We start from the raw sequence: 18,003 nt of genomic DNA, 5'->3' as shown, positions 1-18,003 counted from the left end.
CACAGGCCGTTAGGGAAATATTTGAAGAAGTTGGCGTGTGTGTGTGTGTGGGAGGCGTGAAGACATCATTGAAGTAATCTTGCAGCGGTTGGGAAAGGAAACCAGCTGGACGGGTCTGGACAATGGACTAGTTTTTGTTCATACTCTCGTGTTCATAGGTGGCAAAATGGGAATCAATCAATGGGATAATGGGACTGGAGCAAAAAATCTATCTTAATATAATAGTTATACAATCAGGAAGCAGGAGGAATTGGGGTATTTTATTCCACTGTAGCTTTGATAAAATACGAACATTTAGTTCCAGTTTGTGTATTATGCAGTCATTTTTACAAATTACAATGGTGACTGCCTCCCTCAGGATGATGGTGGGGAATCCCGTGATGGTAATACCATTGAATGTCAATGGGAGCTAGTTAGATTCTCTCTTGTTGGAGATGGTCATTACCTGGCACTTGTGTGACACATATATTACTTACCATTTATCAGCCCAAGCCTGAACATTGTCCAGGTCTTGCTGCATGAGAGCATGGATTACATCCATACATGGAGCAAACAGAACATTAAGGAACAAGACAGGAAAATCATATTGCGACTCTGCCTCTCCCAACCAGAAGTTTGTGCCTCGATCTCTGTTTCAATGTCACTGTACCTTATCACTGGATTGAAAACTGTCTGTCTGTTTCTTTCACCAAGTTCTAATGAGTTGCTGTATCACAATCGTGGAACTTCCCTTCACCACATGGACTGTAGCAGTTCAAGAAGGCAGCCCACCACCACCTTCTTAAGGGCAATAAATGGAGATGACACCCACATTGAGATTTTATTAAATTATTTTCAAATTGATGGGATATCATTTATAATAATATCACGATCTGCAATTTATTTAAAATGTAACTTTCAGTGAATGTGTTTGATTTTTTTAAAGTTAATTGTCCTATTTTGCCCACCAGTTTTTGAAATTAGGTCAAATTAGCTTGGCAGCAATATACAGAAACCCACACAAAGGCTTGACTAGAAATACACAAGGGCACTATCTATGCACACTGTGGTACAATTGTATTGAACAGTTATAAAGAACATTAGTGCACGTGACTTTATCTGGCTCAACTGAGAGCAGCCAAGTGAGATTTGCAGGTGTTCACCCAGACCAAGTGTTCCTAACTGTACTCACACTTCATTGCAACACTGAGAATGACACAGCCTCAACAACACTGCGATCCTAAGGTTAAACTCAGGCCCTTTAAGGAGCCCACGACAGCCTTGGAAGAAATACAGGGAGTTAGTTCTCCCGGTGTTCCAGCAAAAGTTCCTTCCTCAAGTCCAACACAGCAGATGGTATTGCAGAAACTTGATCAGGGGCTCTGGAGGTCCTTGTTGTTCTTGGTGATGGTAAAATACTTTAACAAATACAATTTAAACCAGAATTAACATAGCAGTAGAATATACTCTTTACTCTGTAACATGATAATGGACAGTGTATAACTCCTGGGCAGTTTATTGACAATATAACTACAAATTTCCATCATTCTATAAAACATATTGATATAGTAAGGGGAAAAACAAAGGGTTCAGATAGAACACTGTCAGCTTCAAGTACTATTACTGAACACAATTTGTACCAATGAAAACAGTTACTCAAAAAAATAAAGATCGATTCCCTGAAAATAACTGGATCCACTGAACAGCCTGCATTTACATCTCTATTAATTGGCTGTTGCTGTGAATTTACTGAAGACTGGTTTGTTTTGAATGTTATATCTATAACCGACACTGAGATTGGCTGAGACCATTCTTTTTGAAGCCAGGCTAGAAATTTTCATTCCTGCACTACAACACAGAAAAAAAGATGTTGTAACTATTGAGCGGATGAGAACCTGCCCACCCTGCTGAGTCCTTCCAGCTGCTGGGTTTTGGTTTCGTGCCAGCCAGCGAGGCTGAGTTCCCAAGTGACTGGGAGGTGTCCTAACCATCTGCTGCTGTCCTTCTCCATCATCCTTCTTCCATTCTTCTCCTCCACCCTCCCTCTATCCTCCTCCCACATTTACCTTACAGATTTAAAGTTGGAAAATATTCCAAGGTTCTTTACAGCAGCCTAATTGGATACAAACTAAAACCAAGTCAAAGGAGAAGACATTAGGAGGAGTGACTACAACCTTGGTCAAAAAGATAGGTTTTAGGGAGGAGCATAAAAAGAGACAGAGAGATAGCAAAGTTTAGGGACCAAATTCCAGACTTCAGTCTGGGACAGCTGAAGGCATGGCAGACAGCAGTGAGGGAAAGGGCATGTGCAAGAGGCCAGAGTGAGAGAAACACAGAGTTGCTGGAGGATTGGCTGCAGTCAGCGGTGCAAGAGCATGGAGGGATTTGAACACAAAAGATGAGAGTTTTTAAACTCAATCTGTTGATGAACCAGGGGTCAATGAAGGTCAGCGAACACAGGGCTGATGGACGAAAGGGACTTGCCGCAGCTTAAGACATGGGCGGCCCGGGTTTGGAAAGGACGGTGTTTATAGATGGTGGAAGATGTTTGGGCAGAGTGGTGTTTGGTGGAGGCCATCAGGAGAGGGTTGAAAATGTATGGTTGAGGGTTCCAGCTGCAGTTTAGCTGAGTCAGAGGCAGACACACACACGTTGCAATGACATGGAGCTGGGTGTCGTCAGCGTGCATATGGAAGCTGAGGTCAGGTCTTTGGATGATATCACCGAGGGCCAGCATGTATGAAACAGGAGGGCACCAAGAATAGATCATGATGGGATTCCTGAGCTAACAGTGCGCAGGTAGGAAAGGAAGCCACTACATGGGATTTCCTGGCTGCTGCTCTTTGAGTATAACCAGGCAACAGCAAATACACTTAGCTGCACTGTGGAGGATAGGCACTGGGGGCAGATAGTGTGGTCAACCATGTGAAAGACTGCAGAAGTGTCAAGAAGGATGAGAAGTGACAATAATCACAGACAGCCACACAGGAGTTCATTTGTGACATTGATTAGCATCATTTCAGTACTTCAGCACAGGTGGAAACCTGCTTAGAAAGATTTAAAACTAAAGGTGCAAGAAAGGTGTGCGGGCATGGATTTGGTGGGAGACAACATGTTCAAAGATTGGGTGTTTATGAGATGAGGGGGTAGGGGGTGTCAAGGGTGGATGCCTTAAGGAGCGGGTGGTAATGACAGATTTGAAAGTCAGGGGACAGTACCCAGTGAAGAAGGAACGATTTATAATGTCAGCTAGTATTGGGGGCAGGAAGAGATGTTAGACGGTCAGCAGTTTGGTGGGGAGAACGTCAACAGAGCAGGAGATGGGACTCAGACAGGATGAGCTTAGAGAGGGTCTGAGTGGAGATGGTGGGAAAACTACTGGGAGATGTGTGTTCTTGGCTCAGGCGTGGCAGAAGCAGATGAATGAATATTAGTGACATTCACATATCAAATATCAAGAAAATGCTGGAAATACGCAGGTCAGGCAGCATCTGTGGAGAGAAAGACAGTGTTAACATTTCAGGTCAATGACTTTTCATCAGAACTTCTGGTGCAAGGTCATCAGTCTGTAACGTTAACTCTGTTTTTTTCTCCACAGATGCTGCCTGACCTGCCGAGTATTTCCAGCTTTTTATGTTTGTATTTCAGATTTCCAGCATCCGCAGTATTTTGCGTTTGATCAACCTCACATTGTTCTGGAGTATTGTGCTAATTCAGAAGTGAAAAGTGTTAACAAAAAATATGCAAATAATGCAAATCTGGCAAACATGTCCAGATGCTTAGAATTTCAGAGAAGAATAATTCACTTCACTCTTGGAAAAAGTTACATTCTGGGTATTGGAGCCAGCGTCTGGAATTTTCAGGTCTGCATACTGGCAGGGACGTTCAACTGGCTGGAAAGCAAAGTGAACAACATTATATTTGGGTATTATAAAAGGCACAGCAATGAAATCCAAAATCTGACTGACATCGTTATATAAAGCAATGCTGCATATTTTTTTAAAAAGCCAGGATGCATTAAGCCCATCAGTGCTGGTTGTGTATTGGCAGTCTGGGCACTTCTGAACCCTATTCCTGCAGGACACCGAGCCTTCTCCTCCTCCCCGCTCCCCCCCCCAGCCACCTCCCAAATCTGTCTTATGGCTGGTTAACAGACGTTAAAACATTGCACAGGCTGTCGGCTTAACTGGAGTGATGTCGGACACACAGAATGCCTACATAATAATGGCCTTTTACTGTAGTTAAATACAGCATTGGTCTTCCATTTATTCGGCCTCACCACAGTTACTCCTGTGTCATACAGCTGCTGATTAAAACTAGATGGTTGGAAATGTCTCAAACAAAATCTCGCTAACAAATTACAGATGGTGTGCCACAAACAAGCCTACTTGTTTCCAGAGTAGGGTCAGATCTGGTCTCTAGAATTACACTGTAATTTTAGTCTAAGCCAAAGACTATAACAGGACAGAGTAATTGAAACCCCATATTATAAAACGTGAGTGCATTCTTACTATACGGCACATGTTCTGGGATTCAGAAATAATAAATCAGTTAGAAAAAAAAGACTACAAATGTGGTTAGTTCATGCCATTAGTGATAACTTATTACTGATTGGGATTGGGGAATGCAGACACTGACACATGGTACAATCTTACTGTACTTGCAATACCTGCAACTTGCCAACTATATGTGCACAATAACCAGTGTTTTTTTTTTAAATTTAAAATGTATTCAGTAAAACATTTAAAAGTTTTTAAGCCCCTACCTTTGTGATTGGTAGATTTTGTCCATGGTTAACAGTATCTGAGAAATAAAGAACAAACAGTGAGGAGGCAGACTGGATTCATTAATCTCTGAATATAACTCTCCTTACTGAACATTTGGAAAGTTTAATGCCCATATATATGCCCTTTTTTCTCCCTCCCATAGAATCTTACAGCACAGCAATAGGCCATTCTGCCCATCAAGTCTATGTCAGTGTTCATGCTCCACATAGTCTCCTCCCACTTTACTTTATCTCACCCATTCGACATAAAACCTTTACTCCTTTCTTCCTCATGTATTTATCTGGCTTCCCCTTCAATGCATCTATGCCATTTGCCTCAACCACACCATGTGGTAGTAAGTTCCACGTTCTCATCACTCCCTTGGCAAATAATTTTCTCCTGAATTATTGATAGATTGGTGATTGTCTGATATTTAGAGCCCCTAGTTTTGTACTCCCTCAAATGTGGAAACATCATTTCTACTACTATCCTATCAAATCCCTTCATAATTTTAAAGACCTCTAGCAGATCACCAATCGCTTTACTCTTTTCTAGAGAAACGAGCCCCAATTTTTTCCTGACAGGTATAACCTCTGAGTTCTGATATCATCCTTGTAAATCTTTATTGTACTTTCTCCAATACTTCGATATCCTTTCTGTAATAAGATGCCCCAAACTATGCACAATACTGAAGAAAGTTCATGCAGCAGTGGTCCCACTGTATAAACATTTAAATTTCAATTTGGGATGGCAGGGGGCAGATGAAGCAGGGACAACACATGGGTTTACCCAGTATTCAGAAGGTCAAAGTGACCTATTCTTTCAAATCTAGTTTGACACCACATTGGAGGTACGCTCCCTGTTGTGTCAAATCCAAGTAATATTGTACTTCTCAGCTTTAACATATGTTAAAATGTTCCATGGTGTTTCACAGGAGCATTATAAAACAAAACATGACACTGAGCCACATAAGGAGATATTAGGGCAGGTGACCAAAAGCTTGGTCAAAGAGGTAGGTTTCAACGAGTGTCTTAAAAGGGGAAAGAGAGATAGAAAGGCAGAGAGTTGTAGGGAGGGTAGTCTAGAGCTTGGGACCTAGACAACTGAAGATCCAGCCAATGGTGGAGTGATTAAAATCAGGGAGAGGCCAGAACAAGAGGAGCGCAGATATATTAAAGGGTTGTGGGGCTTGAGGAGATCACAGAGGTGGTGGGGGGTGGGGTGGGGGGGGGGGGGGGGGTGGCAGAGGGGTGATGTGCATCAAGGCCATGAAGGGATTTGAAAGCCAGCATGAGAATTTTAAACTTAAGGCATTGTTTATCCGGGAGCTAATGTGAGTAGGCGGCAATAGGTGAATGGGACTTGTTGCACATTAAGACCAACAAGCACAAATGTAGAATGCAGACAAGACCTGTTAGAGAGAGGCCCAGTGTACAGTAGAGATCACAATTGACTCGGCATGCTGATTACATTGAGACTGTTCAGCACTACAGGCATGAAGTGCTGTTTCCCACATCCCCATCCCCCAGCAAGAAGATCATCACCCATTATTAGCTTTGTTCATAAACAGATTAAACTTCAGGTGAGATGGTGTTGTAGTGGTAATGTCACTGGACTAAGGCCCAGGCTAATGCTCTGGGGACAGGGGTTCAAATCCACCAAGGCAGGTGGTGGAATTTAAATTCAATTAATTATTAAATAAAATCTGGAACTGAAAGCTTGTCTTGGGAATGGTGCCATGAAACTATCACTAATGGAAGGAATTCTGCCATCCTTAGCTGGTCTGGCCTACATGTGACTACAAACCCACAAGCAAGCCAACTCCATTGTTAAGGGCAATTAGGGATGGGCAACAAATGCTGGTTTTGCTTTGCCAGTGACACTCACAGCCCATGAAAGAATTTTAAAAAAATCTGTAATGACATGTCAGTATTTGCTATATCTCTGGTGGCAACTGAAATTGCGTGCTTCAGCTTTACTGAAATAGTATATTCAGTACAAAGCTACTGCCTGAAGTTTGGATGAAAACCCTCCCAATCCAAATTCATTAAAAATCACTGCCCGTGGCATTTCTTCAACTATTAGACACCGATCACAGTTAGGCATCCAATATTTTTGTCCGACATTTTCACCAATATATCAACCCAAACTCTTTCCTTCCTTTCTCAAGTTGTCCTGCAGTAAAAGACCCCAATGGCCATTTTCCATTTATGAGCCTCAGCAATGAAATTCAAGAGACTATTCTGTATAAAGTGATGCAGCGCAACACAGCACAAACTGCTCTGATATCAGTAGAGAATCACACATCACAGGAGATAGGCTTGATAATAAATGAGATTGAATTTGTGCATACTCAGTTAACGCAGCGTAGACAAGAAACAAAGCTGGGACTTTCTCAGTATTGCAACTAAGTGCCACCCTTTGGGACTAAATACACCCACTGGGCCATCAGGGGAGCTCGATACAAAGGTTTGAGACTACCCTGAGAGAATACTGGGTGTACTCTACATAACACACTTCATCGCCTGAGGGACAGTTGTGCGTAAATGCTTCCCGATTCCCAAAGGTAATGTGGATGAATTCCTTTGTTCTCTGTTATAAATATAAGGCCTAGGCTCTTACATTGAAACAAGTTAATATCTCGATTACAATAGCTGTGAAACACATTACACGTTCTTACCCTTGTGATTGCACAGAGAAATTTCAATGTCTATGCACATGGGCAGCAATAAACAAGGCTCTGGACATTAACCATGCACTTCAAACGTACGTACCATTTCCCATCTTTTTTTCCTTATTAACTACTGCATATACTGGGAATTCCTTTGCAGTTGCTGCATTAAGAGACAAGAGTTTAAACTGGAGCTAAAAACATGAAAGTCAAAAGTACGTTGAAGTACTATCACAAAACACCTGGCCAGTACTGCACTTGTGTGTCAGCTTCAGAGTACAAACCAGGCAGGTCAGACAATTGGACAATAAGGATTTGCCTTTGGGCAATTTTGCACCCCAGGTTGTTCCAGCCTGTGTCTGCACAGGGCGGTCAGTTATCTCAGATCGAAGGCAATTGGCATCGCTAAAGAACCTTGAATGTACAAAGTGTCTCCAGGGGCTTCCCGAACAGCTGCTGAAACTGGGCGCCTATCCAAGGCAGGAGACTCTGGGGACCATTGCAGCTGAACATCGACCTGTAACATTTCACTGAGGACTTAAATCCACAACTGACTTATTTGGGAAGCTATAGAAATGAATGTACCTTTCGAGCTGATCGTAAACTGACACGTTTCTGCGCTGCAAGCTCTGTGGAAAGAGAGACAAAAAGTCTCTGTATGTTGGTCTCAACAATAAAAGTGCCTGAAATTAAGGAAATCGGAGAAACATACCATGTAGTTTGAATCCGATTGATCCTGATTTCTACATTCTCTCTGTAAGATATTGCAAAAATAAGAGGTGTGATAGTCAGTTACACAGCTTGAGTATTGTTGAAAACAGAGACATGTTGTCAAAGCTTTTCGTCTTGCACTCATCAGGACAATTCGCAAGAATACCAATGTAAGGGAAAGCAACAAATTTATACTATATGAGAAGAGAATGCTGATTGGTTGGCAAGTGGCCTCTGATTGGTAGAGGTGTTGCCATGGAAAATGCATCAGCTTATGGTGACTGACAGTTAACTGTGAAGCTTTGTTTGAAATTTCAAACAGTCAGCTTAACACTGATTGGTCAAGGCATTGCCCTGAGGCATGAACCAGCCAATGGCGGTCACTTATTGTGTTCAGTTGAAACAGGTGCAATGTGCGTACATGTTCTTTCAGTCTGCAAAAACAGGGCCCTGTGTATTAATATATGCAGCCCAACTGACAAGCTTAAATTGGTTGTCACTGTACTTCTTAGCACACTGAGGATTATTTAGCAATTCAGTTATATCTCTTGGGAACTGTGATTCTTCAGGTTCAATGTTCTGAGCAATAACAGTGTTGAAATGAAAAGGCTGAATCCAGGTTGACTGTTCCCGCCGTGGAACAGCCATCACCAGGAGATCCTGCCAGGAAATGGCAGGTCTCCAAGCCTCTAATGTCCCATCAACTGCAATGAATGGAGCTGAAAGCTGCAAGTGTGGGCCCACAACCTGTCAGCGAATCACCCCATTTGAATACTGCTACACTATGGGAGTATCAAACCACCAAATCAGCCGCATCAGGGGAGGTTTTCCTGTCGGTCTGCCTGTCACCGTTGGATATCCTGCCAGTTACAGATTCCGGAAAATTGGATGGGATTAAGCTCCGGCGCTGAATGAGGAAAATCTGCTCTATTGATGACAGACATTGCAAACATGCATTCCAATAAGGTGCGATGGCTTCAGCAATAGACCATGGCTTTGTCATTCCTGAGCAACCACAGTCTCAATGTGAACTTTCTCCAGGGTTTATTTTCCTCCCTTAGAAGATTCTAGACAGGGTTAAACAACTATTTGCAAAGATATCTTTCAATTTACCTCCAGAAGTGCATTCCAGGATGTAACAACTAGCTGTATGTAATAACAATCATTATCTCCCCTCTGGGTCTCTGTCCAATTGTTTTGATCCTGCCATGGGGACCAGTTTCTCCTCAGTACTGATTTTCTTTTTTGAAATACCAACAATGCAGTCACAACATCTCTTGTCTAAGGGATACAACTAACAATGCAATTGACACAAGCACTTACCTCGTCATTTACTGATGGCATGAAGCTTTCATATGTTGGCATTTGACTGAGTCCGCCACATACAGTAGCAAGAGTATAGCTTTCTGAAATCACATTGAACACCAATATTATTGCTCAAGACATTTTCTTCAGATACTTTTGTTCCACAGTGAAAGGTACAAAGTAATATTGTGTGTGCCTGCCAATGGACCTCGGCCAACTGTTTTGACAAAGTTGTGAACTCTGGTCACTAGGTGATGTTTTGGAATGAGTTTCAGAAAAAGATTCTTCCAACTTCCCCCCCAGCATCTCACATGTTACAAGCAGTAACTGAGCGCAGCCAATGTAGGGGAGAATTTACTAGTGTTAAAACAGCCACAATGAGAGCCAGCAGAGTATAAATTCGAACACAATTCAGCTGGCAGCAGTTGAACGTTGTAGGAAATTTGAGAGTTTAGGAACAGAATTTCCTGCACTTGGTGCAGCCTGGAATTTGTGACTTGTGAGAGTGAACTATTAATGTGCTATAATTTGGTTCAATATTTCTCTATTTGAATTCAATTATTTAGGTTGGAAATTGTTCATCATTTCCCGAGAACTGCTGAACTGAGAATCTCGTGTGCATAGAATCATGGAATTGTTACAGTACAGATGGAGGCCATTCGGCCCATCGTACCGAGTCTTCGAATGAGCAATTCACCTGATGCCACTCCCCCGCCTTCTCCCCCTAACCCTGCATATAACTGTCTAATTCCCTTTTGAATGCTTCAATTGAACCTGTCTCCATCATGTTCTTAGGCAGCACATTCCAGATCTTAACCACTTGCTGCGTGAAAAAGTTTTTCCTCATGTCACTTTTGCTTTTTTTTTTGCCGATTACTTTAAATCTGTGCCCTCTTGTTCTCGATCCTTTCACCAGCGGGAACAGTTTCTCTCTATCTACTCTGTCCAGACCCCTCATGATTTTGAATACCTCTATCAAATCACCTCTCAGCCTTCTCTTCTCCAAGATCACAGTCCTAACTTCTCCAGTCTGAAATTCCTCCTCCCTGGAACCATTTTTGTGAATCTTTTCTGCACTCTCTGTAATGTTTTCACATCCTTCCTAAAGTGTGGCACCCAGAATTGGATGGAAGTGATGAAGAAGATTGATGAGGGAAGGGTGGTGGATGTTGTCTATATGGACTTTAGTAAAGCCTTTGGCAAGGTCCCTCATGGCAGACTGATACAAAAGGTGAAGTCACATGGGATCAGAAGGGAGCTGGCAAGATGGATACAGAACTGGCTCAGTCATAGAAGACAGAGGGCAGCAGTGGATGGGTGCTTTTCTGAATGGAGGGATGTGACTAGTGGTGTTCCGCAGGGATCAGTGCTGGAACCTTTGCTGTTTGTAGTATATATAAATGATTTGGAGGAAAGTGTAGCTGGTCTGATTAGTAAGTTTGCGGACGACACAAAGGTTGGTGGAGTTGCGGATAATGATGAGGATTGTCAGAGGATACGGCAGGATATAGATCGGTTGGAGACGTGGGCGGAGAAATGGCAGATGGAGTTTAATCCGGACAAATGTGAGGTAATGCATTTTGGAAGGTCTAATACAGCTGGGAAGTATACAGTAAATGGCAGAACCCTTAGGAGTATTGACAGGCAGAGAGATCTGGGCGTACAGGTCCATAGGTCACTGAAAGTGGCAACGCAGGTGGATAAGGTAGTCAAGAAGGCATATGGCATGCTTGCCTTCATCAGTCGGGGCATAGAGTATAAAAATTGGCAAGTCATGTTGCAGCTGTACAGAACTTTAGTTAGGCCACACTTAGAATATTGCATGCAATTCTGGTCGCCACACTACCAGAAGGACATGGAGGCTTTGGAGAGGGTACAGAGGAGGTTTACCAGGATGTTGCCTGGTCTGGAGGGCATTAGCTATGAGGAGAGTTTGGAAAAACTTGGATTGTTTTCACTGGAACGACGGAGGTGGAGGGGCAACATGGTAGAGGTTTACAAAGTTATGAGCGGCATGGACAGAGTGGATAGTCAGAAGCTTTTTCCCAGGGTGGAAGAGTCAGTTACTAGGGGACATAGGATTAAGGTGCGAGGGGCAAAGTTTAGAGGGGATGTGCGAGGCAAGATTTTTACACAGAGGGTGGTGAGTGCCTGGAACTTGCTGCCAGGGGAGGTGGTGGAAGCAGATACGATAGCGACGTTTAAGAGACATCTTGACAAATATATGAATAGGGAGGGAATAGAGGGATATGGGCCCCGGAAGTGCAGAAGGTGTTAGTTTAGGCAGGCATCAAGATCGGCGCAGGCTTGGAGGGCTGAATGGCCTGTTCCTGTGCTGTACTGTTCTTTGTTTTTTGTTCAATACTCCAGCGGAGGCTGAATCAGTGTCTTATACAAGTTCAACATAACCTCCTTGCTCTTGTACTCTACGCCCCTATTAATAATGCCCAGGATACTGTATCCTTCATTGTACTCTTTCAACCTGTCCTGCCACCTTCAATGATTTATGCACATATACACCCAGGTCCCGCTGCTCCTGCACCCCCTTTAGAATTGTTATCTTTATTCTAGATTGTCTCTCCATGTTCTTCCTAACAAAATGAATCACTTCACATTTCTCTGCATTGGACATCATCTGCCACCTGTCTGCCCCTTTCACCAACTTGTCTGTACCATTTTGAAGTTCTACACTATCCTTCTCACAGTTCACAATGCTTCCAAGTTTCGTATCATCCACAAATTTATAAATTGTGCCCTGTACACCATGGTCTAGGTCATTAATATATCTCAGGAAACATTTTCCAATCTTACTAGGCACAGGGGTATCTAACAAATAAATCAACTAAATTATCAAACACATGAGCGCCTTCCTTCTCCAAGATCACCCCACCCAATATCCATGATATTGATGACACGATCAATATTAATAGCCGTTCGGAGTTCAAGGAGAATAAATCTATTTCATTGCAAGGTTAACTCACCTGACATTTCTTTTTGCGCTATTTTCTGCAATTTTAAGACCAAAACACCTACAGTGATTAGAGCTGTGACTGAAATAACTCCCAGAACTGCCACAGCAGCTTCCCACTTGTTGCTGTTGCAGGTTTCGACAAATGACTGATCGGACCCTACAAAAGACACAATGACATTCAGTGCGAAAATCGAGGTCCTGTTTATTTTTGTTACTTTGAATTGAACTATGAAACATTGGGAGGAAATAACACGGGGGTGGGGGGACGACACAGGGAGAGAGATAGAGAGACCAGTGAAAGCAGAGAGAGACAGAGAGGGAACTCAATTGCCAATTAAAGTCACTGCAGAAAATTAAGTCTGGTGATTGAGTGTTAACTACCCTTTTAACAATGAGATAATTGTTAATTCATGCCAATCAGTTTCTCAGTCCATCTCGTGTTAAACTTAGATTCTCTTTTTAAAAATCACATTTCAGAATGTTTTAACTGTTTTCTTACATTTCCTTTGTCTTTTTTCCTCTCTCTCACTTAATTCAATCTTTCTTTCCCTCTCAGATTTCACTCTGTACCTATTCTGAAGAAGGGTCGCTGACCTGAAACGTTAACTCTGTTTCTCTCTCCACAGAATATTTCCAGCATTTCTTGTTGTTATTTCACTCTGTACCTGATTTGATTGTAATTCACCCTCATTCTATCATTCCTCTGGATCCTGAATTTTTATTGCTGAAGGAGATAAGCTCTTGGTTCCACCATTCACTAAGATCCCAGATACCCGGTTGGCTTCACTGCACCATCTTCAGCTCACACTTCCAGCAAGTTACGGCACATAAATTTGAGGTAAAGGGTACAGGAAATAAATCTAACGCCTTACGCCTAGAGTTGTCCATTTGCATTTCTATAGTAGTGTTTTACCATAGTAAAGTGTCCCAGGATGCTCACAGACAAAATACAGAATGTAATTGTTCAATATGAATAGATGTGAATCCACTATACTCACGGCTAATGTGCAAGAAGTAGGGCTCACTGGCTTTTTCACTCACAGGGTTGCGTGCAATACACTGGTATTCACCGGAATTTCTCGCGTTAACACCAAGTATCATCAACGTAGCATTTTCTGAGGAAAATATTATCCTCTCATTGCTTTCGACATCTGTCCCATTGAAAGACCAAATTCTTTGGTTATAATTTCCAAGTACATTACAGGTCAGCCAAACTGTGTCATTCTCTCGCACTGGGTTTGAACCAGTGGATGTGATATATACGGAGGAGATTGGTTCTGTGAATAGAATTGGAAATGAAGAATTAACAACCAGCCTTGGATAGAAATAAAATAGCTCCATCTATTGTAGTATTTCCAAGTTCGTAGTTGACACAAAACTAGGTGGGAATGTGTACTGTGAGGAAGATGCAAACTGGCTTCAAGGGGATTTGGACAGACTTAGTGAGTGGGCAAGAACATGGCACATAGAATATAATGTGGAAAAATGTGAGGTTATCCACTTTGGTAGGAGGAACAGATATGCAGAGTGTTTTTAAATGGTAAGAGATTAGAAAGTGTAGATGCACAAAAGGACCCGGGTGTCCTTGTCAATACGTCACTGAAAGCTAACATGCAGGTGCAACAAGAAATTAGGAAGGCTAATGGTATGTTAGCCTTTATCACAAGAGGATTTGCATATAGGATGGTGAAGTCTTGCTTCAATTTTATAGAACCTTGGTTAGACCGCACCTGGAGTACTGTGTGCAGTTTTGGACCCCTTACCTTAGGAAGGATATTATTGCAATGAAGATTTGCCAGACTTGTTCCTGGGATGGTGGGACTGGAGAAACTGGGCCTATAATTCTCTAGAGTTTCAAAGAATGAGAGGTGATCTCATCGAAACCTACAAAATACTTAAAGGGTAAGATGTTTCCCCTAGTTGGGGAGTTTAGAACCAAGATAATGGGAAGCCACTTAGGACAGAGATGAGGAGAAATTTCTTTACTTCAGAGGGTTGTGAATCTTTGGAATTCTCTATCCCCAAGGGCATTGAGTATGTTTAGAGACTGACAAATTTCTAAATACCAATGACATATGGGGATAGTGTGGGGAAAAGGCCTTAAAGTAGATGATCAGCCATGATTATATTGAATGGTGGTGCAGGCTTGATGGGCTGAATGGCTTACTCCTGTTCCTATGTTCCCAAGCTGCTGAAATAGTTTCTCCCAAACACCCCATCAGTTCCCGTTAATATCTCAACTTTGATCAAATTACCTTGATCCTCTTAAATTCCAGGGAATACAACACTGGTGTGTGTAATATTACCACGTAATTTAACCCTTGGAATCCAGTTATCATTCTTAATCTTTCTTATTGATACTAATTTCCTTCAATTCCTCATTCCCCTTAATCCCTTGTATTGCTAATTCTGGGAGATTTCTTGTATCTTCCTCAGTGAAGACAGACACAAAGTAATCATTTAGCTTCTCTGCCATTTCTCTATAATCCCCATTATAAATTCTCCTGACTCTGCCTGTAATGGACCCACATTTGTCTTAGCCAAACATTTTCTTTTTATGTACCTGTAGAAGCTTTTACAGTCCATTTTTATGTTTTTTGCTAACTTACATTCATATTCTATTCTCCCTTTCTTTATCAGTTTCTTCATCCTCCTTTGCTGTGTTCTAAGATCCTCCCAATCCTCAGGTTTACTACTATTTCTGGCAACTTTATAGGCCTTTTCTTTCAATCTTATACAATCCTTAATTCCCTTTCTGATCCACTGTTGACTGCCTTTACTTTTGGGGTTTTTGTGCCTTGAAGGAATGTGTAGTTGCTGTAAATGATGTAATATTTCTTTAACGACTATCCATTGCCTATGTACTGTCGTACCTTTTAATGTATTTTCCCAATTTGCCCCTCAAACCTCTATAATTTCTATTCTGAGTTCCCCCATCAGAGGAAATAGTTCCTCTTTATCTGAACTGTTGATTTATTTTATGGTTTAAACAACTTGAAGGCCCACCTTTCAATCTTCTATAGTCAAGAAGTACCAAGTCATGTTAATGTAACCAGTCCTCAATTTAACCCTCTATCATTCAGCTGAATGAGTACTGCACCCCAATATAGGCTTGCTGAGGTGTAGTGCCCAAAACTGAATGCAGCACTCCAGACACGGTCTCTCCAAGGCCCTATACAACTGTAATGTAACTTCCACCTATTTCTAATCCAGTCTCACTGTTGGTTTTTGTACCTGTTTATGAATTTTAAATTGTACGTGTACTTGGACTCCCAAATTTGTTTGCTGTTTTACAATTCTTCGCTTATCATTTTGAAAGTCAATCCGATTTATCTTTATGCAGTCCAAAGTGAATGGCTTCACACTTTGCCCATATCTCCACAATTTTGCCCATTCACTTAATCTGTCTATGTCCCATCCTGCTTAAAAAGTGGTGACTGTCAATTTTCTAGTCTTAATGGCACAACTCCCTAAACAAGAGAATTGTGAAAGGTAATAACTGACACTTCTTCAATTTGATCGCCTCCTTATTTTTGTACCCAAACCTGAATAATTTATGCAAATTTACCTATCCAAAGTCCTATTATTTTCCCCATCACCATTTTAGATGAATATTGAATACCATAAGTTCCTCCCCTTTTTTGTTTTAGTTTTCCTTCTATCATGGACATATTTGTTAATTGTGCATCAATCGTCTAATTAGATTGTTAGGGGTTTGTCGTAGTAAACGGAATTCAGTTACTGCAGCAGTTCAAGAAGGCAGCTCACTACCACTTTCTCAAGAGCAAGTAGGGACGGGCAATAAATGCTGACATCCCACGAATGAATAAAAGAAAAATTCACTTGACCCAGCATCGACAGCCTTTTCAGCAAGAGACTTTCAAAAAGCTCACAGCTGTAGTGGTCTACCAGAGTTTAGGGAATTGGTTTTTCATCTACACTGGAATGCTGCATTGGGCCCTGCTTTGCATTTTGCTGAGGGCCTGAGTGGGACAATCAGGTTCATACAGACCTATAGGTTAAAAGAGGCTGTCGAATGTGAGTGGGGCCCACAAGGAAACTCTGTGCCTCCTCTGCCCTGGACTATCCCCTCCCCAACTGTGAGACCCTCCCTCCCACTCAATTCGACCTCCAAGATTTATAATATAACTATCTCGACCCACCAAGTATTCACTTGTTTCCTGCAGCTTGTGAACGTGAAGTTACTGCCTTATCATTTCCTGAAGACTTGATGAAATATGGTCGTTACTTACCAAACACAAAAAGATCCATTCTCGCTGTTGCTGCTGTGTTAGAGAATGAGTTCATGATGACAATGTACACTCCACTGTCTGAAACACTCACTGACTTGAGCAGGAGAGAAGCATTCGGGAATAATAACTCCACCCGTCCTGTGTAAACATTATTTATATCTGGATTTGTTATGATCCACACTCCGACATCTGTCCCATTGTGCTTCCAGTTCCCACTTCTCACCCTCACTGACGGTCTCACTGACAGGAGCACAGGCTGTCCGACTGCTGCATTAATAAGACTCTCATCAACCAAGATGGTCAGAGGCTGAGATTCAACTACAGGGGGGGAAAAGTCAAGAAACCTGTGTGAACATGCAACCAATTTATTTCAACAAAAACTTAAATGCAGGCTGAATGGTGCAGATTGTCCAATCAGAGTCGCTATTATTCACTGAAGTTATATTTAACTTATCCTTCCTTCCAGTTTAATCCCCGACACCGATGTGAGAAAGTGACCCTCACCAGCAGAGAGAAATAACCAAACAGCAAGTGCAGTGAGTCGGGTTCTCTCCATCCTGACAGAACAGTGTCTGCTCCTGTTCGAGACAGTGTGCAGCCAGCAATCCCTGTTCAATGAATCAGATTAGGTATTAACTAAAGCAAAGGTGGCCAGGAGTGAGGGTCAGAGTTAACTCACTGAAAAGGTGCAAAAGAATAAATGAGAGTCACAATATTAATGTAGAAAAACACCGAGGCAACTACCGGAGCAGTTAAGAGCAGTAAAATAATAATTAGAAACTGCATCCAAAACAGTGAGAAGGCAGATAGTGGGAGCCTGGGCATTGAATTAGGGAGAACCTGCCTTCCCACTTTGTTGCTTCTCTCGTATACAGTAACCTGCTTCATCCAGGAGTGATAAACAAACAAGCAACCATTGACTGAACACTTTTCAGCTCCATCCTTATTCAAGTGTTCTCACCGTCACAATCACCAACTGTTTAATATTTCTCTCATTAACCAATGTGCCCAAGGCGCCTGTTTATTTTCAATAATATGTGACCTGGCCCGCAAACCAGGAAGTGCTTAGGGGACATTCCCAAAATCATTGCAGTTTGCCAAGTGTCTCATTCGAGGTCATTGGTTAATGGATAATTCAAAAGTACCTGCTTGGCTACAAAGCGCATTCTGATATCCGCAAGACTTTCTTTGGTTTTGAATTGCAGAGAGATTTATGTTGTGTGTTTTCACAGAGCATACCCAAACTCATTTCTCCTCGGGCCACTTTGGTCAATGGAAACAGGAGACTCTCGTCCTCCTCAGGCTGATCGTAAACTTAGATTCAAAAGATTGCTGTTGATGTTCCAG

General features: G+C 42.0%; 2 protein-coding genes across 3 annotated transcripts in view; one reads left to right on the top strand and one right to left on the bottom strand.

Annotated features, from left to right (window-relative positions):
* The window catches only part of LOC137352710 (carcinoembryonic antigen-related cell adhesion molecule 5-like), a 721,824-nt gene that overhangs the window by 301,902 nt on the left and 401,919 nt on the right, over nt 1-18,003 (top strand). The window lies entirely within an intron of this gene.
* LOC137352906 (uncharacterized) overlaps nt 1,425-18,003 on the bottom strand; it is a 227,969-nt gene continuing 211,390 nt past the window's right edge. The window contains exons 43-52 of the mRNA XM_068018751.1: nt 17,161-17,282; nt 16,657-16,974; nt 13,402-13,680; nt 12,414-12,560; nt 9,451-9,533; nt 8,129-8,170; nt 8,002-8,045; nt 7,520-7,579; nt 4,745-4,782; nt 1,425-3,872 (exon numbers count right to left, since the gene is read on the bottom strand). Of these exons, the coding sequence (XP_067874852.1) occupies nt 7,543-7,579; nt 8,002-8,045; nt 8,129-8,170; nt 9,451-9,533; nt 12,414-12,560; nt 13,402-13,680; nt 16,657-16,974; nt 17,161-17,282 (1,072 nt within the window). The 3' untranslated portion in view covers nt 1,425-3,872; nt 4,745-4,782; nt 7,520-7,542. The remainder of the gene's footprint in view (nt 3,873-4,744; nt 4,783-7,519; nt 7,580-8,001; nt 8,046-8,128; nt 8,171-9,450; nt 9,534-12,413; nt 12,561-13,401; nt 13,681-16,656; nt 16,975-17,160; nt 17,283-18,003) is intronic.

Source organism: Heterodontus francisci, chromosome 39 (genome assembly GCF_036365525.1).
Source record: "Heterodontus francisci isolate sHetFra1 chromosome 39, sHetFra1.hap1, whole genome shotgun sequence".
NCBI lineage: Eukaryota > Metazoa > Chordata > Chondrichthyes > Heterodontiformes > Heterodontidae > Heterodontus > Heterodontus francisci.
The sequence above is the reverse complement of the archived record's forward strand: the minus strand, read 5'-3'. Positions and strand labels throughout refer to the sequence as shown.